At 39.5% G+C, this 25025-nt stretch overlaps 1 protein-coding gene across 1 annotated transcript in view; it reads right to left on the bottom strand.

The window, feature by feature from the left end:
- The window catches only part of ANO2 (anoctamin 2), a 151436-nt gene that overhangs the window by 13892 nt on the left and 112519 nt on the right, over positions 1-25025 (bottom strand). The window contains exons 15-20 of the mRNA XM_041460361.1: positions 24217-24291; positions 18095-18296; positions 14271-14382; positions 12998-13055; positions 12026-12126; positions 4354-4502 (exon numbers count right to left, since the gene is read on the bottom strand). Of these exons, the coding sequence (XP_041316295.1) occupies positions 4354-4502; positions 12026-12126; positions 12998-13055; positions 14271-14382; positions 18095-18296; positions 24217-24291 (697 nt within the window). The remainder of the gene's footprint in view (positions 1-4353; positions 4503-12025; positions 12127-12997; positions 13056-14270; positions 14383-18094; positions 18297-24216; positions 24292-25025) is intronic.

Below are 25025 nucleotides of genomic sequence, written 5' to 3'. Positions count from 1 at the left end.
GGAGCCAATTTAATAAAATTTCTTTCATTAGAAATATTTATTGCTACTTTAAATATTGATTTCTTGGCACGTCTATCACTGCACACGTTGCAAACTTGCTGCCATGTGGAAGAGGAAATTGCTTTACATACTACCTACTTTGGGAATGCACACTGTATGGTATATTGGCCTGGGTCAAAAGTCTTTGCACAGTTTTGGAAGCAGGAAATGGTAAGGACAAATTTGACACATGTTGACAGTGACAATTTATGTTTCAGGATTACTTGAGCAAATTTTTCTGATCACTCAAGAGTTTTAAGAGTGTCTCCACTAAGAAATGCAGGAATATGTCAGTTAATAATATCAAAACAAACACTCATCAGAAGTGTCACTGGTGCAAGTCAATCTTTTTGCAGATATGCTATTGACAGCCAAGCCTGCACAACAAAAAAGCTCAGCAGAGTCTGATGGTGAAATCAGATTCAAAGACTTTCACCCTAAAAAATTAATCCTTTTACCCATAGAATCACTTGGGCTGGAAGGAACATTTAAATGTCATCTAGTCCAAACCCATGCAATGAACAGAGACTTTCAACTAGATCCTGTTGTTCAGGGCTTCATCCAACTTGACCTGGAATGTTTCCAGGGACGGGGCATGCACCACCTCTCTGGGAAACCTATGCCAGTGTTTCACCATCCTCATTGTAAAAAAATTTCTTCTTACAGGTAGTCTAATTTGTTGGCATGGACTTGAATGACTAATATTTTGCAGAAACAAAGTTTCTGAAACAAAAACTTGTTTTCAGTAAACAAAGACAGAGTCACCTTTCCCAAATGGGAAAATAGAGGAGGTTAAAAAATAACCAGTAAATCTTGCTATTTCTATGAACATACCATGATTTAAATGAGGGCAGGGGTAGGAGCGTGAGAAGGTGGAAGTCTCTCTAAGGCTGCAGGATTGTTAGAATAAGAAATGAGAACAAAAATGAAAGCAGATTGGAAATGGACATCCCAAAATTTCAGTGGGGTAGTAATCATCAAAAACTCCTTTACCTGTGGCTCATCATGCTACAAAACACAATCTGAGACTGCTCCAAGCACTGTCCCTCCCAGAAGTGCTGCCTTAATGGGATTCATTTGCTTCATAACAAAGTGCAAAAAGAATGCGTGGTTTGCCATGTGGGCAGTGGGCCAAACTCCAGGTTTTGACAGAAATCAGTAAAAGAGATTGGATATATGGATAAAAAAGGCAAGGACTGCCTGTGACTAGGGTACAACCTAATGAATGATAGACTTGGAGGCAAGAGTCTTAGCTAAGACCCTTGCCCCCACCCATCCTTAAAAGTGGGAGCAGGACAAACCCGAATGTAGTGACTACTCACACTTGGATACATAATCTGCTTGCTTCTGCATGAAACCCCATCACTGTCTGTATGGGGAAACCCCAAAGGCTGCAACAAGCCCCATCTGCAATTCCTCCTTTAGCTGCTTCATTCCAGATTGCCACTGATGCCTGAGGGAGGTTGCCTGAGTAAATCAGTTTGAAAACTAAGAAAGAAGTTGTGAAACAGCAGCCAGATTTCTCTCTTTTCCTTAATATCATACCTCTTCTTGCATTCCAGTAACCCTGCCTTTTTAAGCAATTCAGGAGGAAAAAAAAGTCTTCCTCTGGCCTTCTGCATTGCTTGCCTTCGCACTGTCCCCAGCTCAAAATTAGAGAAATAAATAATCTGCTGAGCTGCCTCTTGCAGTGTGATGCCCTTGACAACAATCCCAGCTGACAAGTTCAGTGCTGAGCTGCACCAAGTGCTTCCTGCCAGTGTGGGTGGTCTGAGCAGTGGATCTGACAGCTGAGAGCAAGGACATGGACCCAGGGCAGCAATCGGGGCTGAGGAGGTGCAGCTTGGCTTTCATCTGCTGCACATTTGTCTGCAAATCCCACAGGCAGGGCACAGCTTGGCAGACTGTGAGGCTTCTCCACTTGGGAAGCTCATCCTCCTGCTGTAAACAAATGTTTAGATCAATAATTCACCTCTTCATTTTCCTGAGTCACCCCTGAGTGGCTGCAGGCTGAGGAGCTCACCACGGTTTATGAACCTGGCACAAGGGACTGATCTAAATGACAGGCTTTGTGTCCAGTGATTTATAACATCAGTAGCTTAAACCTTGATACTACAAATCAGAGGCATGGAATAGAATCATAGAATATCCCAAGTTGGAAGGGAACCATTGAAGGGAACCATCAAATATCCCAAGTTGGAAGGGAGCCATCGAAGTCCAGCTCCTGGCCCTGCACAGGACAGCCCAAGAATCTCACCATATTCCTGACAACATTGTCCAGGCTCTGGCAAGCTTGGGGCTGGGACCACTTCCCTTGAACAGGAACCCCCAAACCTCAACAGACTGTGGTGGTACTTCTGCATTTCTTTCTTTTTTTTTAAAAAAAAAAAAAAAAAACCAACACACATTAACCTACTTATTTCAGTGGCCATGATTTGACTCATCTTGGCAATTTCTAGAACTTTCTCCTAAAATTAAAATAACCCAAACAGCTCCCTAAGGAACAGCGTAACAAATGGCTAAACATGGGAGCTCCAAGAGGTACTCTGAAGTCAAAACACAGGTAAGGAAAACTCCACTTTCGTCACTGAAGGACAGACTACTGACTTGCTTCCTTTCTGAGTAGGTGGCCTTAAATGAACACTTAAAACAAATCTGGCATTTTGGAAATTATGTTCAAACTCTTAGCATTGGGGCATCACTTTTCACACAGTAGAATCAAGGCCATTGACAGCAAACCCCAAGAAATGCTGACAAACTTCACACCAGTATATATTTGTTACTGGTAACTAAAGTCCTTAGACCCAGCTAACCAAGAAATTTGAGTTGTTAAAAACAGATATTTCTGAGTTATTCTTGAGCCTAAAAATACAAAAAAAAAATTTACAGGAAAAAATGTCTATGTTTTTTTCACCATTGTTAAGCTTCAAAAATTGCTAAGAGGCTTGCTTAAAGTTTACAGGAAGAAAAATCATCTTGGGCTGACATAACTCACGGGAAAAAAAAATTGTCCTAAAGGATAATTTTTCAACAAAGTACCATTAAGTGCAGAAAGGGATAAGGTAACAAAAGTGACAACACAGACAAGATCCTAAGGTGAGTTGGAACAATTGAGAGGGAGATAATGGGAGGTGAGGGATTCTTGATGGCACTACAGAAGGCAAGGCTGGGATCCTAAACATATTAATAAGACATCCCCAAATCTGTCATCATGCAAAATACCTCGTATACACTTAGACATTTACAGATTTACATAAATCCACCATTCCATAAATTTTAATGTATTAGTTGTTAATTCGATTATAAATTATATCTACAAACCAAGGTTGTTTCTGTATAGAGAGATAAACCATCTATGGTATTTAAATTTTTTGCCATAAAATATGTTCCCCTTTAGATATTTTGAAAATAGTGACTTGTGTTAAAACAGGAATTGCCACATTCAATATTTAACAGATGTCTGGTTTTAGACACTATGCCCATTGTGCTTCTCCCTGAATTCTCACGTGACCTAAAGCTTGGGTTTGCCTGGATTATTTCTCTCCTTTCTACTCCCTTACCCACAGCATTCCTGCTTTCTCCTTCCCTGCCTCTGCAGGGTCTACTCATGGGGCAGGTACAGGGCTGTGCTCCCCAGTAGAAGAAAAACATGGACACACTGCAGTGAATCCACTGGAGAGCCATTAAGATGGTTAAGGGATGAGAGGACCTGATGAACAAGGAGAAGCTGAGAGCACTGGGATTGCTGTACCACAGGAAAAAAGATTCAGGGGATATTACCCATGTGGCAGGCTGGAGAGCACAGAGCTAAAACCTTCTCAAGAGCACACAGTGAAAGGACAAGAGGCACAGGGCACCAATGGAAACGTAAGGAGTGCAACTTAAACCTTAAAAAATCCTTGGTGTGAGGGTGATCAAATACAGGAAAAGTTGTTGAGTCTTCAACCCTGGAAATATTCAAAACCTAACTGGAAAGTCTCTGAACAACATCCTGTAGCTGACCTTGCTTTGAGCAGGAGATTGGACCAGCTGATCTCCAGAGATCCGTCCTAACCATAGCTGCTGATTCTGTGGCCCCTTTCCTCAGCTGGGAACACTGGAATCTGGCAGCAGAAGTATTAACAAATACTAGAATTCATCATTATTTCTCTGTTGGCACTATGGTAGTCTCATAGCCCTGCTGGCTCACATGGAATTTCTGCAAACTATGAGTGCTGGGGTATTTTTCCCCCTCTCTCATGACCACTTCTGACATTCAGTCCTATGTAAAGCCATAGTTATTGCAGAAAGGGAAAGGAAATTCTGAAAACTTACTCATTTCCATGTATTCTGGAGTCAGCCCAGTGAAAGGTTCCAAGATGTAGTCGAGATCCCATTGCTGAGAGTCCTTGGATTTGTTGGTGTCCATTTCCTTTACCTCAGTTCTTCCACCCTTCAGCTTCCTAAAGAGCTTCTTGAGCTTTCTGAGGAACAAAAGTTCAGATCAAACCAAGTCAGTTTTTTTTTTTTTTTTCCCCTAAAAGATTTGCCCCAAGTCTTTGCACAGCAACACAAAATTAATCCTGTTTTACTTTGGTGCATCACAGGGGGAGTTTACACCCCTGGGGAAGTTCAGATGTTGTTTATTGACAGGTACAAGCTACTGGAGTTGAATCCAGTACTTTATAATATTTTTTCTCTCTAGATGCATATTCCAAGGGGATCTTCCTGAAGATTCTGGAACCTAAATAATATTAGTAATTAGTACTCTCAAGAACAACATAGTGAGTACCTCTCTTTTAACAAAAAACAAAATGTAATGGTTTCATTCCACATTTTCACTACAGGCACACTTTAATCTCAATATAAAAATTGGGAATTTCCAGTATAATAGGGTTTTAACGTAAAAAATTACCAGATGTTCATGGGCTGCCCAGAAAAGCTGCAGCTGCCCCATCCCTGGAAGTGTTCAGTGCCAGGTTGGATGGGGCTCTGAGCAACCTGGGGTAGGGGAAGGTGTCCCTCCCCATGGTGGGGAGCTGGAACTGGATGAGCTTCAAGGTCCCTTCCAACCGAGGCCATTCTGTGATTATGGGATATTTCCAAACAAAGAGAGTGCAAGAATGTACTGACAGTTGAAAAAGCAATATCAAACACTGTCCCACTGAAATGGGGATACAAATTTAATTACAATGACAAATAAATTAGAGTAAAATTAATGATTTCTAAATGAAGAGTAAAGTTTTCCCAATGTTCCCCCACCCCCAATGATATTTTAAATACACATGCATCAGCAACTTCATGCTATTTTACACACTGAGAAATTCCCATGGAAAACCACAGTAGCATAAGGTATTTCTTCATAATCAAGGCAGCAAAATACAGTCGAATTAGCATAAAATAGTCAGATTTATACTTATTACATATCTTTCTTTTGCAGAGGATATTTATCTTCCACAGAAACATACAGCACTATTTTACAGTTCTTCACATATGTGCCGTGAGTGGAAATCCAGACTAATTCCAATGATGTTTTGCCAGTAGTGTAAGCAGGGCTCTCCCACAGCTTGTGATAAACCCTTTGAACTGTAGGTGTGTGGCCTGGATACAGGAATATTTGGGAGAAGGGGTTTTCCTTCAGACCTCCAAGGAAGCAGAACCACTTTCCTGGACCCTGGCTTCAGTAGCAGGGCAAGGCTGAGGAACAAAAGCTGGCAAACACAATAAAGGCTTTGCTGTGTGGGTTTATTGCTTCATTCCCAAATTTACACTGAGCCATGGGATCACTGTGTTCCCACGGTGACTGAGGAACTTCTGCACCTACCAGTGTTTACAGGACCCATTCCATTTCATCACCAGTATGGAGGAATTTGGGATTGGAAGACACTCTTTAAACAGGTCTAGATTGCATGAAGCCCTCTCAGATCCTGGATCATAAAGTTTCAAAAATCAACAGGACAACTCCTGCTTTTGTATGAGGTGGAAGGAAAATGTAGCTCCCCAGACTGATGGTAACACCATCAGTGCTTAGGCATTACTGGTAACCAGGACACTCACATTGCACAGTTTCAATGAAAGGGTGGGGGCAAATTTAAACTGCTTCACGAGACAGAATTAGATGAATCCTTAAAAAGATCTTTTACCTCCTACATCATGCAAACTCAGCCATTTCAAGACACTAGATTCCCCTTCTCCCCCTCTGCCTTTATGGCAGCCAAGGGAACTTGTCTGTGACAGAGGTGATGTAGCATTCAGAGGGTAGGAGGCTGGGGCAGGATTTAAAACAAAGAATTCCCAGGTGCTCTTCCAACATACCCCAATTAATTTCCTAATGTGAGGCACTCTCAGAGGATGGTGAACAACAGGTTCAAGACAATGCTAATTTCTGTTCCAATGAAATTATACAAGTTATAAATGTCCCTCACACTTCTGTGGGCAGATGAGAGTGAAGATGATCTTGTTGTCACAGCACAGCAGCAGCTGAGATAAAATTTGGGTGTGTTTAGATGTGAAATCTGTGCACATGTGACCTAATCCTTCAGCTACAGCACCACAGAATCAAGTTCTGGAGTTTAATGCATACACACACCTCCCACGAGAATCCAGTAACAAAACAATTGTTGTTGTTTTTAATGATTATTTGGGGATACACCAAAACCAGGGGTCAGTTGCTCAGAATAATTTTTGATTTTTCATCTGGTTATCTCTAAGCCAGGCATGATGAACAGCACCTTTAACCATTTGGAGTTCAGCTTTGAAGAGTATCTGTATGCTTCTTTTTATGTATTTTTTTTTAAAGATCAACTGACTGAAAGCAAGCCAAACCAATTATTTCAAATTTTCCACAAAAACCAAAAAGTACTTTTGTTTCGTATCCAAGCATGTGAAGTTTGAGACCAAGCAGAAATATGTCAGAAAGTTAGAGGAACAGAGAAGAGGGATTTGCAGGGTGTTATTCTCCAGCTACACAGCAATAGGGCAATGAAAATGAGTTTTGCAGAACCCTTTATCTGTACTTATGATTGTGATAAGTAAAACTGAGTATGCTTTTTAAATGCCTTTGATTGAAGCCTGTTCCTTAATTACCCAGATCAATGTTTTTTAAGAAAATTGACAGAAAAAGAGTTCTTTTAGCCTCTGATTTGCTCCTGCCATGCAGCCCCCCACAGTGAGGAAGAGGTAAGTTTGCCCATTCAGGATGAGTGTCCCAGAAGCTTTGTGCTGAAGAGGCTCACGCAGCAAAGCTTCATGATTCCACACAGATCTGGGCAAAGAGGGAAAACTGTAGAGTTGTAGAATAGCCATTATTTCTGGTCGTTTTGCCAGGGTCATTTTGCCAGTGAAAAAGCAAGGTGCATCCTTAAGGAAACTGAACAGCATGTGAGAAGAATGAATGCAGGATGAGAAGGAAAGAAAATTACCAGTTTTTTTGTCAGGCTGTGTTTAGAGCAGCTAAAAATGACATTGCAGCTTCTCACAAGGGAATGGCACCAAATTATTGTATTAGGTAAGAGATGGGAACATGGTTGAATTATGCTGATTGTAATTCCCAGTATAACCAATAAGCACTGCATTATGCACGATAACAAGCATCTGAAGTGAGCATAAAATCACTACCTGTCAAGAACCCTCAAGGTTTTGAGAAAAAAATACGATGAAAAGAGAAAAATTAAGCTCCAAGTGATCCTGGCTGGGCTGTAAGCACATGGTGATTAGATGAAGGCTCCTTTTCAAAAATCAGAAAGATTATTCAATAGTTTCTCTATTGCTACAGTAAGAAGGAGCAGTTGGATTTGGGGGATCTAGGGGAAAGAATGATGATGACTTGGGAAAAATGAGAAATTTGTGGGGTAAGTGAGAGTGGAATAGACAGAGGCTGAAGAGGTGGGACATCTGGAGGGCAGGTTGAAAGAGAACAGATGCAGGAAAATTACTTGGTTGGCAGAAGTGTTTGTGTCTTCAGTGGCTGTATAATTGGGATTGTTCAGCCTAGAATAAAGAAGGCTCCAAGGGGACTTAACTGAGCCATCCAATGCCTGAAGGGAACCTATGGGAAAGATGGAGAGAGATTATTGACAAGGGGATAAAGTGCAGGAAAAGGGGAAATGGCTTCACACTGACAGAGAGCAGGTTTAGATGGGATATTGGGAAGAAATTGTTCCCTGTGAGGGTGCTGAGGCCCTGGCAAAGATTGCCCAGAAAAGCTGTGGCTGCCCCATCCTGGAAGTGTCCAAGGCCAGGCTGGATGGGGCTGTGAGCAACCTGGGCTACTGGAAGGTGTCCCTGCCCATGGCAGGAGCTTGGAACTGGGAGGCCTTTAAGGTTCCTTCCAGACCAAACCATTCTGTGATTCCATGATTCTGTGAATACTTGCTAGAACAGAGATGCATGTGGAGGTTTTACATGAAAAGACAGAAAGCCTCTAGAATCCAGCTGCCAGGAACAAAGGATTATTCATAACAGGTGGGTTTTTAAAGGCTGTCCTTCCAGTTGATGCATTTTGATCTGTAGGATAATGGAAAAAGGTTCAGAGAGAAAGCTAAACAGAAAAGATTATTAGGTTGAGTAGCTGGAGCACTTGTATCTGGACAAAAGGAAGAGCAGTGACCCAGGCTCTTGTACCTTGCCTATAATTTTCTTTCCTGCTTTTGGGACAGAACACTGAAGATCCAGGCCTTTCTTCAGTCATCTTCCTACAGTGTGTTCACATAACTAAACACCTTCTCACATTCACAGGCACAAGAAGGAAGCAGGGGATGAACAAAGGTATCTCAATTTCTTGTTCTCCCAAAAATTTTTGGTACAGACATGCTTCCTTGGCACACTCAGATTCTGGATCCTACAAGAATTTCAGTTGTGTTTGGGGTTTATTAAAGGTATCTCAATTTCTTGTTCTCCCAAAAATTTTTGGTACAGACATGTTTCCTTGGCACACTCAGATATCCTGGATTCTACAAGAATTTCAGTTGTCTTTGGGGTTTACTCATTTCTCAATCAGAGGAAAACAACAAAAAAACCAGGAAAAGTTAAAAAAAAAGGAAAAAACCCCACCCAAACCTTTAATTAAGAATAATTTAGTAAAGGTGAAAAACAACATGAGATAATAGCTTATGAAGGGGTGTATTTAAATGGATTTTATTAACTCTTGGTATTCTCATCCAGCATATTTAAGTATATTTTGAAGAAATTGATGGAAATTGATGCTGAATAGCAGGGCCACAACCATGACCTCACTAAATTCAATAGTTTTGCTGTTCGCTTCAATAGGGCCAGGATTTTACCCTAAGGGTTTAGCACCAAGGTCAAAGACAGAGAGTAATAAAATAACCACATGGATGGGTTTTTTCAGTAAATTCAGAAAAAAACAGAACTGAATAAAAAGGGTCTTAAAAGAACTCTGGGTTAAGACTTTCAAGCCCTGCAGCCTTTTAGGGTCAATTCCTGTGGCAACAGGAAAAGAATGATGGTATGTGACACATCTGAGTGAACTTTGGCATATTTACATCTGTTAAACTTGTGAATTCCAGCCCCACAGAACACACATTTCAGTTCAAGAGGGCTTAGTTTTCTATAATTCAAATCTTGTTGCGTTTACCTAGCTGGTTTGCTATAGCTGGATGCAGAGATTTAAAAAAGAAATCATGCAAGGTTTAGGAGATCAGCAATTACATCTATCATAGCTGTGGCAGCAGTTTCTACAGAAACACTGAAGGAAAAGCAAGGATGTGTCCCCAAAAAATGCAGGGCTGCCATCTGAAGTTTCCCTCCTCATGCAGTACTGACCATGGATAAAGCAGAATGAAGACATGGAAAGATGCTTTCCAATTCTTTCCAATTTGGGCTTCTAGGAACATAAAGGATGACTGTTGTTTGCAAACTTACTCTATCATCTACTTAGCACTATTTTTTGAGGAGAAAGAGAAGAAAATGGGATTTGTGATTTCTACAAATCAACTAAAATGCCTTGGGTTTTCTGGTGAATGAAAATGAAAAGATTTCCTGAAAAAAAAAAAAAACAAAAAAAAAAAAAAAAACCAAAAAAACCAAAAAAACCCAAAACCTTGAAATCCTAAGCTTTCAGCAAGGAAGAAAATGTTTTTCATGAGTGCCATCAGATAACTCAGCAGAGAGGTGCTTCCCTGTTACAGACGTGCAGGGGACAGCACCAGATTCTGAGGACCAAATCACCACGTATGATATCCCCTTCTGTCTCTCCACATGGAAAGGCTGGTGGCAGCACCTGGACTCTGCCCACAGTGAAAATGCAGGGAGCCAATGGAAGAATCTGTGTTATTCACCCCGACTCTCAGTCCCTCCAAAGAGGCACAAGGCAAGGGAGAATGAAAAATGCAGCTGCTGGTACCTTTGAGGAACCAGCCCAAACCAGTACAGTGGTGCATTCAGGAACAGGAGGCTAACTCTGATTTAATTAAGTGCTCAGTGATTCTTCTGGTGCAAACAGGTCCAGGGAGAAGGGCCAAGTCCTACAGACACACACACGATTTTCTTGGGAATGCAGACAAGCAAAGAAAAGCAGATATGTTTATTCCAAGATGATAAGATAGCATTGTGACTGAAATGAGGTATTTATCTAGGAAGGGGAGGATGAAAGAATGATTGTTCTTAAACAGTTCTAAAAATTGAGGCCACCACAGTTTGTTAAATGAAGGATGGGGGAGCAGATATGAGGGAGAAAAATGAGATTAAATTATCGCATTCTTGCTCCAAAGAGAGGAAAATGAAAAATAATTGGACATGACCTTCTGTTTGGACTAGATCAGCCCATGCTTTCATGAGTCAAAAATAATAAATACAGTATTTGCAACATCATAAAATTCCCATTAAAAAAGTCCAGTAGCAGTAACTTTTTGGAAGACGGGAAACAAATTACAGCAGGTTTACACTGAGAAAGCTTTAAGCCTTCAACATGTCAGATATTTTGGGAATGATTTACCACCCTTTTCTGAAAGTAAAATGTAAACTCAATGAGATGCAGACAGAAAACAGGCCTTCTTATTGAACTTTGACACAAGAACAATGAAATCATCCATAATCTACGTCTGATTTGTTTGGGAATTTTTTTCTCTCTCTCTATTTAAATTCCTTGCAAGAAAAAAAAAAAATCTTGCTGAGAAAAGGGAGGAAAAGGGCTCATTTGAAATATTTCATATCGTTTAAGAATCACTCCTCTTGATTTCTAGTTTCTATCATCACAGCCTTATGGATGTGACCCAAAAGCTGTTCACACCAGAGTTGGAAGATTCCGCCTCATTTCAGTGGAGGTGACATGTCTAAACCAGACTCTTAATCTCCAACATTTCACAGGCCACTGCCACCACAAAGCACACCTCCCAAAAGGCAGGAGTAGGACTTTTCTCAGTGGATTCCCAGTACCTGAATATCCCCTTGGCACTGGTGAGAGACAGGGAGATTTTTCCTGCTGTATTTGGAGCAGGGAGCTGAGCGCTGAAACAGTCCATGGTAGAAAGGCACTGAGCTGTCAGTGTCTCTGCTTGCTCCTGCATCATCCCAGAATGACATAAAGGCACCTTGGAAACATGTGGATTTCATCCCCAAACCCATAAAATTGTCATATATCAAGTAATAGATTTTAACATCTTTTATGGGCTATTGCTTTCCCCCACACTATCTCCCCTCCACTTTGTGCTAATTTGTATTCAATGCTGTTGTCCTGAAAGCTTCTATGAAACTTTCCAGGAGATCTATCATACCTTGCCTGTTTTCCCTGGTTTCTAAAATTAATTTAAATCAATTATTTCATATATTCCATCATTTTCTTTAAGCCATTTAGTGAAGATATAGCCAACTATTCAACATAAAATACAACCAGATCATTTCACCACAACCGAAAATGTGATTTATCATCACACTCAATTAGAACCCACTGAAGGTAGTGGCAAAAGTCCCATTTAGCTGAATAAGGATCAAGGCTTTGATTTACTGTGCCATAGGAATAACACATAATGGAAAAGGCCAGGATACATACGGGATTCCAATTTCAAAGAGATTGTTTTGAATCAGTTGCTTTCCAAGCATGATAATGCTCAGCTGAATGCAGAGTTCCATCAGACACCCTCCTGGAGCACACTGCAATTAAACAAAACCAGAGAGTGTGAAGGGGTTAAGAGAATTAATTTTAAAATACCCACTTGGGAGAGCTCCCAATGTCTCCATGTGCCCATTGTCCCTACCACCACTTTTTGTGGGATCACGGAGCTCATAGATTACTTCAAATCTGTGTTTGACAAGGTATTTCGTCTACACTCATAAAACTGCATTATGGAAAATATGCAGAGCTCTGAAACAACTCACAGTGCCCTGGGGTTCCTATATTTCCTTTAAAAATATTTACTATATAATCAATGTAATAAACATAATGCAGGATCACCAATACTCTTCCAACCTGATGTCTCCCGGGGGAGAAAGAAAACCTTCAATCTTGCAAAGACTTTTATGTCAGCTTTATTGTCAGACCTTGAGTGCATCTCTCAGCTTTCAAGGGAATACCCACAGCAATCCCCTTCATGAGGGGATTAAAAAAGAAAAGAAAAGAAAAAAAAAAAAGTTTGTAAGTTCAGCACAAAATGGCTCCATGTTTTTAAGCTATTAAAATTTGCAAGCTTCCGGCGATCTGCAGAATGGGAAGACAGAGTCATGCTTCCCAAGGACTTTAACCAAATCATGGAATGTTTGTGCCTTAGTGTCCAGTTGTAAAGCACAGAAATGGTGAAGCTTCACCTAAGAAAGACCATGAAATAGTCAAAACCGCAGAAAGAAAGAATACAAAGTTGCCTTAGATGGAAACCCTGGGTTTTGTGTATTCAAGTTGAAGATTTGACCTCTTGTTTTAACAAGTGTTTTCTATTTTTCCCCTGTTGTCTGTAGTCCACTGAGCACTGTACACATATTTCTTTGTGTAAAGGATTTTATTTGTAATTTGAATTTCATATGTACTTACCTCTTCCATCCTATAACCTTTGAACACATACACATAATGACCAGGACGGCCAACAAACCTGAAAGCAATAATAATATATAAACTAGAATAAAAACAGAAAAATAAGCTAATATTGACACCATGATTTAATACAAAAACACAAAAATAAGTTAACTTTGAAATCAAGATTGTTCATTTGCATTAGTCAAAACATTTCAGAAGTTGCTTTTTAAACATTAATTTTCAAGGCCTCAGCATGTATTCAGATTTGATTATTTCAAAGAAATAGGCCTCTACAAATGGTTTTCTACTACATCTGGATAAAATAATTTTAATAAAATATTTTTCAGAAATAAAACAATATAATTAAAAACCCCTCACTTGATTAGAGATGGCAAACAAACCTGGGGACACATATCCTAATTCACATTCTCTTATATGTGAATAATGGCTTGAATGGAATTATTTATACATCTGTACACAACTAAGACTCTTCTGGCTACACCAGGAGAAACAATGATATTGACTTTATTCGAGCCATACAACAGAAAAATATGGTTAAAAAAAGAGAGAATTTCGTGACTTTTTTTCATTGGTGTCTTACAATATTTGCAACTGCTGGCAAAATGCATCATTAATCCTCAAATGAAAGGTGATGGATAAGATTAGTGAAGAGCAGAGAGTAAAAAACTTTACAGCCCTCAAAAGGAAGAGCAAAATTGTAGGACACAGAATCCAGAGGATGTTTTAAATGGGGGTTTTTTGCCAAAGTTTTAGCAAAGAATCATTTTAAGCTTCTCATTCAAAAGCATGTGGATGACTGGGTCCCAAAAGAAAAGGATTCTGAGCCCATAGGAAGTCACACTTATTTAGCAGGACAGCTGAATTAGTTTTTTGGTCAATCACTTCATTTGCCAGTTGACTGTAGCTATTTCTTAATTTGATATGCGAGAATAATGCAAAATAATGTGAAAGTAATAGAAAAAAGAGCTCCATAATTTTAAATTAAATAGGAAGAGCTTTCTTTGCTAAATGATGCTTCAAGGAAAATTTGCTAAACTGTGGAAAGATAAAGCCTGTAAGCATCACCATTTGTTATAAAATCTACACTTTTTTTAAAAACCAAAATTAATTATTAACTTTAGATAATCCTTCAAAGATATTTTTTCAGAGCTGGCAAAGATGACCAGTCCCATGCCTTTGTGCCCATTTTTATACACAGATCCACTAATATAGACACATATATAAAAATGCATATAGAGAAATATATATATGGAAAGGATATTTATCCTACCTTCCTTTAAAAAAGGCAACATAAAAAATTGATGCATAAGAATTCACAAACTTCAGTAGGAATGCCTTCAAAATCAGTCTTTCCTCAAAAGTTTTCTCTGTTTTTGGTATTTCTGGGGGGGAAAAAAAAAACAAAACAGAGAACTGAATCATTAAGTAATATAAAAATACCTGAATCCCCAAACACATACAATAAAACCCCAACTTCAAACTTTGGGCTTATATTAATTTTTCTTTTGTACCTCTAATTTGTACCAAAGCCACTAGGTCTATCACCAAGTCCTGATTTCCAGAGATACTCAATTCCAAAAAGCAAAAGTAGTGTAAATTACTCTGTTGTATATATGGATATTAACATACGCAAGTATATCTGCTACACAATTACACAACTAAAATAACAAAACATTTGTATTCTCAACTGAGGAATGCTGAAAGCAAAGTACAAAGACTTTCAACCAGAAAAAAAACACCTTAAAAGCATACTTAACTTGTAGTCCACAAGCCTTCTTTTCTGTGTTGAGATTGTTGATATGTTTGATGCTAAATACAAGACTAAATACATTTTTGAATAAGGTATTAAGTGAATTAAGTGCAAAATAAAGGCATATTTTTTGTTAACAATTCACAATATATGTTCTGTATTTCAAGATTTCTTGGTTTAAATATTTTCAGTATTCATTACTTTATTCCCAGATTTATTTTCAATTTCTGTGGAAATTTTCTGGCAGCAGAAAGCACAGGTATAAGACAGAGGCTTTTCAAATTGATGGTAGGATCCTTTTTTAAAGATTTTAGATGGGTGAAACCCTTGCATTTCTCTACTCATCCTGAGCTGTATCTAATGTTAGAGAAGATAATTTTATTATTAAATTTATCATTCTTGGCTGAACTTCTGTGGCACAAAGAAAGTGTGGAATAATAAGGAGATCCAGAGCTCTGGCTTGACTTCACTAAAAATTCTACTGTACTTGTACGGTTTTGTTTCAGGTACAGTTTGAATGTTCTGTTTCCTTTGCTGCTTTGGGGTGTTTTTTCTTAAAAAAGCTGCATGATTATTTCAGCACTAAAGGAATAGAAAAGCCTAATGAGCCCTCACTGCCTGACTTTCTTTGCGATAATTTCAACCACATTTTCCTAAAAGATCAGTGCACAACCTGATGAGCCCTAAGGTATAACCCACCTATAAGCACAAAAAAGCCTAGTTACACCTTCAAACAATTTGCAGGTGATCCCATACACTGAATAGATCTGCAAGAGAAAAGCTCAGGGCAGCAGGAATATCGAATAACAGCAGTGCAACTTTTCATTTGAGAGAGAAAAATCCTAAACCCTGCCTTACAGGGAATCCCCGCCATGGATGAGCTCAGCCTCTGGATGAACATTTGCACAACATATATGGTCCCAGAGGCTCTCTCAGACATCCTATACCATAGCCATAGAGGCATGTGTAGAATTTGTCCTCCAGCTTGTTGGGTATGCTGCATTGGAAATGCATTCAGCCAGAATAGGTGCGTTAGTAACAGAGAAAACTCCCTTATCCCAAAAAAATGAAACACTCAGTGGTGGGTTGTTACACCAAAATTAGGCAGCTGGAACTTTGCAGGTGGAGGATGAGTTGAGCTAAGGGTGGAATGGGCCTTAGCTCCCTGAAGTAGCTGCTGCATTTGCAAGGGACAAACACCAGCAGTTTTGATTTTGTCCCCATTTCACTGGTGCTTACTTGGCCTCAAGGAAGCATTGAGGGTGAGGAGGCCCAGGCACAGATCAGCTGTGGCTGCCCCATCCCTGGCAGTGTCCAAGGGCAGGCTAGATGGGGCTGGGAGCAACCTGGGATAGTGGAAGATGTCCCTGCCCATGGCAGCGGATTGGAACGAGGTGAGTGTCAAGGTCCCTTCGAACCCAACCCATTCTCTTGTCCTGAGTTACAAGTGAGCTCTAAATCTTGTCTGGCACCACCTGATTACTGAAGATGATCTGTTCTTCCTGGGAATAGCAGGATACCATCTGCACTTTAGCTGGTCTGGTCTGTGATAAAGGGGCATCAGTGCCCCACTCCACTGGGCCCACAGGAGTCCTGCTCCACCCTGTACGAACTCTCTGTATTGATAACAACAAAACTCCTACTCTTCCTCCTGATTGAGGATGTATTGAGGCATATACATGACTGTGATCCCATGATTAACACAATTGCTATCAGTGCTATTCTTGTGCTTACAGATGTACTTTTTCACCTGAACAAAGATTCAAGTGTACTTGGGCCAGGAATAGAAACATATGCTGTCAAGAGCTACTCCTTCAGCCCAACAAGTGTGTTCTTCAGCTTGTGGATTAAGTGCAGTGTGAAATGAGAATTGAGTGTGTTTTTCTCCTCTCGGTAATGAGAGTTCACAAGTTAAGCAACATTTACCAGCATGCATGCATTTTTAAAAAATTTTGATTACATTTGGCATCTGAGCCTAGTGCCGGAGAAAGCTGCCTGAGTGAACTTTCTAACTCATGTAATTTGTAGCACTAGATATTATTCTGACTGGATCCTTCTTTAAAAAAAATCTGATGGTTGATTAGGAATGGTGCCCTAATAATGATAAGATTAGAATTAGATGCAAAGTGACAGGGGGAAATAATCAGCAAGTACAAAATTGTTGTTTCTTTCACAGTTCAGCCCGGTGCACATTTCAAAGAGAGAGATTTTCCTCCTGCACTTCCCAAAGAGAGGCCATGGCAGTGCCTAGCACTTCCCAGCTCCTGCCTTGAAGCTGCTGGAGAAATCTCATTTTCGTCTTTTCCTACTCTTTCCACAGCTGTGTCATTCCTTAACATTTGTGCCCTTTCTTACCTGGCCAGGTGCAGTGAACAGAATTGATCAGGTCACACACAGTTAGCAGCCTGTCACTCATGTGAAAGCTGAAAATCTGGGTACAGTTTTGGCCTGAACAGTGAGCCTGAGCTCATTTATTCTACTAGAACAGAGTCCATTCATGAACTCTGTTACAATCTGCCCAAAGCTTGGTGCAAAACAGAAAAAAACAAACAAATGAACCCACTAACATGGCAATTTGTGAAAATTAATTGCTTTGTCTTAATTTCTTTCAAATACTTTAGGAATTTAATCTAAACACGACCATACTTTCACAATTCAGGCTTGGACCTCTAACAACTGCAAGACTGTAGTTTGTAATGTTCTTCCTAAAACAGGACTGAAAGAGATGTTTTCATTTGTGAATTTAAAAGTGTTTTAAGAAATTGAGAAGAAACAGAAGTCTGAAGAGCAATCTCATGTAAAGGCACTAGGCACTATCAGTCAACATCCTTGGTCTAATTTATATAATAAAATAAAGCCCAGCCTAAACTCCTATTAGTAAACATCTTTAGCCTAATGTATATAACAAATCAATACTTTAGGCCTAAACCGCTATAGGAGTCAAAGGAATGACTTCTCTTCAAAAGAAGTAAATAGCCAGGCTTGCAACAATATTTTGATGTTTAGAATAAACTTTGAAAGTCCAACCACTAACTGCAGTACAAATCATTAATAAAAAGTCCAGCCCAGATATGCCCCTAAAATGGAACCAAAAAATCATTTGAGCAGTAAGGAAATGGTTAAAACTTTCATCAGGGAAACAACATCAGTGTAACTTTGTCAGAGCCATCAACATTTTCTAAACAACCCACTGAATTTCTGCAGCTCTTAGCTTAAAGATGTACCTTCACAGGCCTGAGTGTTTTCACAGGCCCTGTCCAAGAGGAAATAGTCCTCTTGGACCCTCCTTACACCCCCTGGTGTCAATACATGGATTAATGAGGAATGTGGCAAGGCAGTTTTACCAATTTCTGTCAGCCATTTGGCCACAGCTCCATAAATTTCGTCAAGGATGAGGACCACCACAAGGTTAATGATGACAGCAGTGGCAGTCACAGTCACTCGAACATTGGACCTGGTTGTCTCATTTGTGCTGAAGGACAAGGCTGCTGCTGTCGTGATTCGGTACACAATGACACCAAACACTGCTGAAAACGCCAGCATGATCTGCAAACAAATGAACACATGGATTAGTTCAGCCTGGAAACAGAAGCTTTGGCTGGGAGGTTGGGTGTGTTCCATGAATTGGCATCGCAGGGTTGTTTCTTAGTGTGAGGTGACAACATACAGGTGATCAAATTAAAAGGCTTTCCAGCAAACAGGGACATAAATAAGAAATAAGGAAATTGATGCACAACTCCAAACTGGCACAACAATTCAACTGACACAAGATGCTCAGAGGGCTGGATGCTTCACAGCACCTCTCCTGTGAAGACAGCTTGAGAGAGTTGGATGAAGATTTGAGAGAGTTGTTTAGCCTGGAAAAGAGAAGGCTTCAGGGAGATTTTATACCACCTTTCAGTATCTAAAGGAGGCTATAAAAAGGAGGGAAAGTGACTTTTTACATGGGCAGGTAGTGGTAAGAAACGGGAGGATGGTTTTAAACCAAAAGAGGACATTTTTTTGTTAAACATTAGGAAGAAATTCTTCCTGTGAGGGTGCTGAGGCCCTGGCACAGGTTGTCCAGAGAAGATGTCGCTGTCCCATCCCTGGAAGAGACCAAGGCCAGGGTGGATGGGGCCCTGAGTGTCCTGATCCAGTGAGTGGCAACCCTGCCCCTGGCAGGGAGTGAGAATTAGATAACCTTTAAGGTCCCTTTCAATCCAAACCAATTTGTGATTCTTTCATACTGATTCCATGGATTCCAGCAGATGGGCATGCCCGTTCTGATTAAAGCTACACACATCATTCATGCAGTGAAATTTGGGCATTTTGGGTTCAAAAGCAGGAATTAAGCAAGATCTTTTATCTGACAATAGATTCAGATGGCTTGGACTGAAAGGCCTGTATTTATGTGCAGTCAGGTAAATGGGCTTTACTGGCTCGAACAGCTTCACCTGTGCACAGCAGAAGTGCCAATTTACAAATTAAAGTTATTATTCCCATTATTATTCCTTTAAGGCTGACCTAAGCGGAGCTATTAGGGCTTCACTTTACATTTGTGTCCCTGAAATCACTTGGTATCCCTGGCATTCCTTGTGGGCCAGCTTTGACCCATGAGATGAGGAAAGTTGGTCCTGCTACTTAAGGTCAAGTTCCCACAAGAAGAATTTTAATTGCACAGGGTTGTGGTATTCTGTTTAAAAAAAAAAAAAAATCTAAACTAATCCACAATGAAAAAGAAATCATTAAAACAATAATAAAAAATACCAAATGTTCATCATCACAGCACAAAAGGAGACGGTGCATTCTTCCCTTTCATTTTTGCCTTTAGCAAGAATTCCAGTGTACGTTCATTATTTTAGGTAAAACATCTTGAGATCATCAGATGAAAGAGACTACCTCAATGTGAAAGATTAGACTACTGCAATTATTAAAATGGGCCTAAGGGCCCAGATTCAAAACACAGCTTTAAGGAAATTTAACAGTTCATTTTAATGATCCAGCAATAATTTATTGAATTCCTCTATGCAGGGGAAGGTTGTTGCCTTCAATGAAGAGGAACTATTGCAAAAGATCCACAACAAGAAACAGAGTTAAATTATTAAAGGTTGAAGATGAAAACTGGGCACATATTCTTTCATGAAGAACTAGTAAACATACTAAGAATTAATTATTTGGAGAAAATCCTGGAGATTTCAGATGAAATTGTCAAATATGCTTTGTCAGCAAATAGTAATAGTTAGACCTAGTAAAATATCTAATTTTACTTTTTAAATAACTGTTTCATTAATTTTAAATGAAATGTAGGTTGAATGATAAAAGCGTGAACCTGAAACAGTTTAAATGAAAACTTTTCAAATGACATAAAATATTATTTCCTTTGGTTTTGTAGTTTTCATTGTGTCAAGGAAACTTTTCTAGTTTTTATATCTATTTTTCTTTTGAGTTACCTACCAAATGAAGAGACAAAAAAAAAATCACATTCATGCTGAACTACATTACTGTGACAGAAGGGGTGCAGGAACACAAGAACCTTAACTTTTTCCTTGCTTCTCCATTACAATCACTGGAGTAGAGAGTGAAATCCCCAACAAAGGAAGAAAACAAAACAACACCACCTGGTATTAATTTACTTCACCTTCCACTTCTACAGACACCTTAAGCTCTTTTCTTTTTCTTAATCTGTGTCACAGATTCCTCCTTTATAGTCATCTTCCTGATACTCTCATCCTGTTTCTTTTCCCCGTGGATTTCTTTGCAATTTTTTCTCTGTGGTGGTGGACAAAGAAAATCAGAAATTGGATGCCTCATTCTGAAGCTGATGAGATCCCTGAGCCTCCATACACACCTGTCTCCATCACGAATTCCCACTTAAGAATGATATCTTAACAGTACAGGAAGAAGAGTCGAGGACAATCCACACTGAACAGAAAAAGAGGAAATTTCAGGTCATGAAAGTTCAATGAACTTGAACCTGACCAAAGGATTTTAGGGATCTCTTGCCCTGAGGAATGTTACTGGAGGATGAGAGAGTAGCAACCTTTTCAAATCCATGCAATGCCATAGCAAGTTGTACAAAACGACTGCAAAAAAAATGTTTTATTTGTTTAAAGAACAAAAATATTTACTTTGCAAAAGCACCAGGGTTTCAGAAACTCTTGGTTGCTCAGCTGTTTTTAAACATCTGCTTAGACACAGATGGAAAAACACTCCTTTAGGAGTCTTCATTATCTGTGCATCCAGCAAGAACAGAAAATTGAGGAGGGCCTGTAGGACTGCACAGTTACTGCGAGCACAGTTCTCACTCCCCAGACAGTCGCTGAGGGGGAATGGTTCCCGTATCTTCACAGCATTTCTCTCATTCCTGAAAATACCACTTCTGCCCAAATTCCTGATCAGGCAGGCCACCATTTGTTCAGGTGCCCACTCTGGGTTTTGTTGTCATTGCCAGCATTCCCTCTGGCCATTCTTCCCCCTGTTAGGGCACTTTCTTCTCTGAATAGCTGAACTAGTCTGTCCAGGACTGAACTACTTAGAAACAGATGTGAAAATTGGCTGCAGAAAAGGTCACCTACTGAGCCTGGTATGAATGAAGACAAACAGGAAAGCAAACTAGATCTGAGAAGGAAGCTATAAAACCCCGTGGGCTAGGCTGCTACCTCCATCCAAGTAGGATAACAATTTAACGTCCAGATAGTTCTCTGGCTCCTCAGTAGGGCTATTCTAGAGTCAAGTATTACACCATGTGAGTGAGAATAGAGTGGAAGAGGCTGAACTCTTCTGCCATGACACAAATTGATTTTCTTCCTTCGTCTGACTGAGCCAAAGAAAAGCCCCAGTGATTCATTGCTCAATGCCACTCTGCTCTCTCCCAGCACTACCAGCATCTTTACCACCAATTTAAAAATGTCTGCCACAACATGTGCCTTCTAAATATGGGGTTTATAAATTGTGTTGTGTTATTGTTAATCACACTCAAGAAAAACTTTTAGATTCCCAGCTGAGCCCAGACCTCCTGCTACCATTGATCTCACTCTGCAAAAATAAGACTTGTCAACTTCTGTCCTACAATCCCTGCAAAAATGAACAGCTTAAATCAGACTTGGATCTTCTGCCCCCTCTGCAGTCCAATGAGGCTTTGTGTACAACAAAAGGACTGTGATCAGATTTTAAAGCATCCACACATGTGTGAATTAATCCTTGGAATTGTTTGGTGATGTAAGACTGGACAAGAGAAGCAAACAATGTTTTTTTCAAGCTGCATTTTGAACAAAAAACCCAGCATGCCTAGCTTAATACAGACAGAGGAAAAGCCAGAAAAAAAGCAAAAGACCACTACAAATTTCTCGAAAGAGGATTCACAAAAGAGAAGTACACAACAGAAGTATGGACATTAAGGGAAAAAAAAAAAAAAAAAAAAAAAGGAAAGATTTCACACTAAGAAAATCATTACCAGCTTCAAGAATCACTAGGGAATGTATGAGATGTAAAGCTTGGTGAAGAAGGGACAGAACAAAACAGCATCACTCTATAGCACTGCAGAAATTTTCATGGGAAACACCTATAGATTTGGAACACCAGACCCTTTTGGCCTGGGAAAGCTAGCATTAAAAATTCAACAATCATTTTTACAGCACTAGAAATTGCTTGTGTGCAGGTCTGTGTCTGACTCTTGTACCCGTGCACACACACATAAATTCAAGATTTTATTATTTATTTTTTTACGTAGGCCTTATAGTTAAAATAATTAATCTGTGTGAATAATAATAATAGAGCTTAACAAGACCAATAAGATTTCTCAGTACAATACTATTTCACAGACTGACAACAAAACTTCGGTCTGATCTTTCCAATTCCTCTTTAACTAATCTAGCAGGAAAAAGGGAAACATCCATACAGTAAAGAGCAAATTGCAATATCCATGTAGGATAGCAGAGCATGCTCTCCCTCATCAAAAGTTGGTTTGAATTTCATGCATGGTTTGCAAGTTGTCTCCTGTAGGTACTTTTAGATAAATAATGCTCAAAGTATTGCAAAAATAAGACCATTGTGTCCATTTTGCCAGATGGTGAAAGTCAGCCTAGTTCCACTAGTCACGAACAGAAGTTGAAGAATTGGAGCTCTGCATTTTACATCTCACAAACTGTAGGTAATAACCCTTTATAAATCTCCCTGAGATGTTACAGTAAGCAGGCAAGGTAATACCTACGAGTATAGGTAGTAATAGGCTACGAGTCAGGAAAGCACTTTAAGCTCATGCTTAGGGGAGATTTAAACATGTGCTGAAAGTCAAGAGCACATGTAAGCACCTTGTCTGCAAAAGAATGACTTGTAAAAGCTCAGTCAGAGCTGTGTGCTTAGTCAGACTCAGTGTGGCCTGCTCTAAGTGAAGTCATGACTCATGCCACTTAGACGTTCTGTTTAAAAAGCTAATATTGGTTATGGCCACAGGGTGGTAAACTCACTCAAAATGCTGTGAGTACATCCATATAGGACACATCTAAAATGTACAGAAAATATTCTGAATATGCAATGCATACATCTTCATAAATATATAAACATATCTATAAGGGTGTAGACATTAACTTCAATGTGAGCATTTGATTGTCAGAAAAAGAAATTAAATCTTCTCAGGACATCTGGTGCAGTATATGCAAATTTCAGTAAATTAGAAATACACTTAGGTATCTTAAAATAATTTCGGCTGCTGGTGAGTTTCCTTAGTTACATGCTGCAAAATGGTGTAAACAGGCCTATTTCAATGCCATTTTATAGTGGCTATAGATATGAACAGAAGCTTTCAGTCAGTAATTACTGTAACCAGAGGGATAATGGGATCCTTTACCATGTAATTTAGGGTTTGTTAGCCAGGCCTTTCTGTTGCTGTTTACAAAGTCAGCAGCTTCATGCTGCATTCGTTTTGCTGGCAATTTGACTTTTGACTAGGACAATGGTGTCCCCACTTTAGAGGCTGCCCTGCACACCTGATTCTTGCTCCCAAGGGAGGACTGTGTACCATGATCTTACTGTATGCCATGATCTACTGTACAGTCCATCCCTGATAAATATTGGATAATATTTCTTAGCAACTGATTTATTTCACCTGGATGTCGCCTGTTCAGAGGCTCAACCTTTCCGAACATCACTGTGACCAACATATGCAATACTGTGCTCACAACTAAATATCAATGTTATCCATTTACTGGATAATAGAGATGGAGCAGAAACCATGGAGGAGAGGCAGAATTTGTGTAATGAACTGCTGGCATTGCAGCAAATCAGACCTTCCAAAGCAGTCTTTGGAAAAAGAATAAAGCTGGAATCAGGCATTGAGCTCCATGAACCTTCCTAGTATTTCTCCCAAACTGACCTTACCTTCAGATTTTTAACATATTTGAGAACAGCAATTCAAGTGTTTCCTTCTAGATGCTCATGGCAAAGTTTCTCACACCTAATAAACAAGCAGAAATGCAAATAATGTTACCATAAATATAATCAGTCCAAAGTTCGCTGCATATCCAGGCATGCGGTCACTCCATGTCAGTTTCTCCTTTTCATTCTGTAGGGAAAACACATAAAATAACAAATGTGACAGAACGGTACAATAGGAAATACTAGAATTAATAGGATGTATTGTTGAGAGCCTTCTCAATTCCCCTGCTGTGATTTTGAAGTATATTTTGCGATTTAGAACACTGGTATTTTAAAGTAGATTTTAATTCAAGATAAAGGAGGGGGAAAGTAAATAAGATGTGTAGAAAATGTCTGCAAAATTCAGAAAATATCCTATGCAACTATGATTTAAGTATTTGAAAACATGTATTCAAATCTTACTAAAGTTCTTATCAGGAGAAATCCCTGAGATTGACCTTAATTCACATTTAGGCAAAGCAAGACTCAAGCATTTATTTTGAATTGTTTCTTGTAAAACTACAGAAGAACAGTGCTTGAGACAGAATGCTGACTACCATTGAACCCAGATTTTTTTTCTAATGGTCACAAGCACCAAATGTGACCCCCCAGATAATTCTTGGCAAGACACCCCAATCTTTCTCCTAGTACTTGTTTTATAGCAGAGGGAAACTACAAAGGCAAGGCCCCTCTGATCCCTGCTGCCAGCCTTGTTTTTCTCATGCATAAACAGCATCTCCCTCTTCCCTGCATAATTTAAAGCAACTGTGATCAGTGAAATCCTGTATGTTTTCCCTCTCCCCACACAAACTCAACTCCAGCCCCCGCTGCATGTACATCTAAAGAAGATATATGAAGATGGATTCATGTGAGAAATATGAT

This window comes from Pyrgilauda ruficollis, unplaced genomic scaffold, assembly GCF_017590135.1.
Source record: "Pyrgilauda ruficollis isolate IOZ18807 unplaced genomic scaffold, ASM1759013v1 scaffold142, whole genome shotgun sequence".
Lineage (NCBI taxonomy): Eukaryota > Metazoa > Chordata > Aves > Passeriformes > Passeridae > Pyrgilauda > Pyrgilauda ruficollis.
The sequence above is the reverse complement of the archived record's forward strand: the minus strand, read 5'-3'. Positions and strand labels throughout refer to the sequence as shown.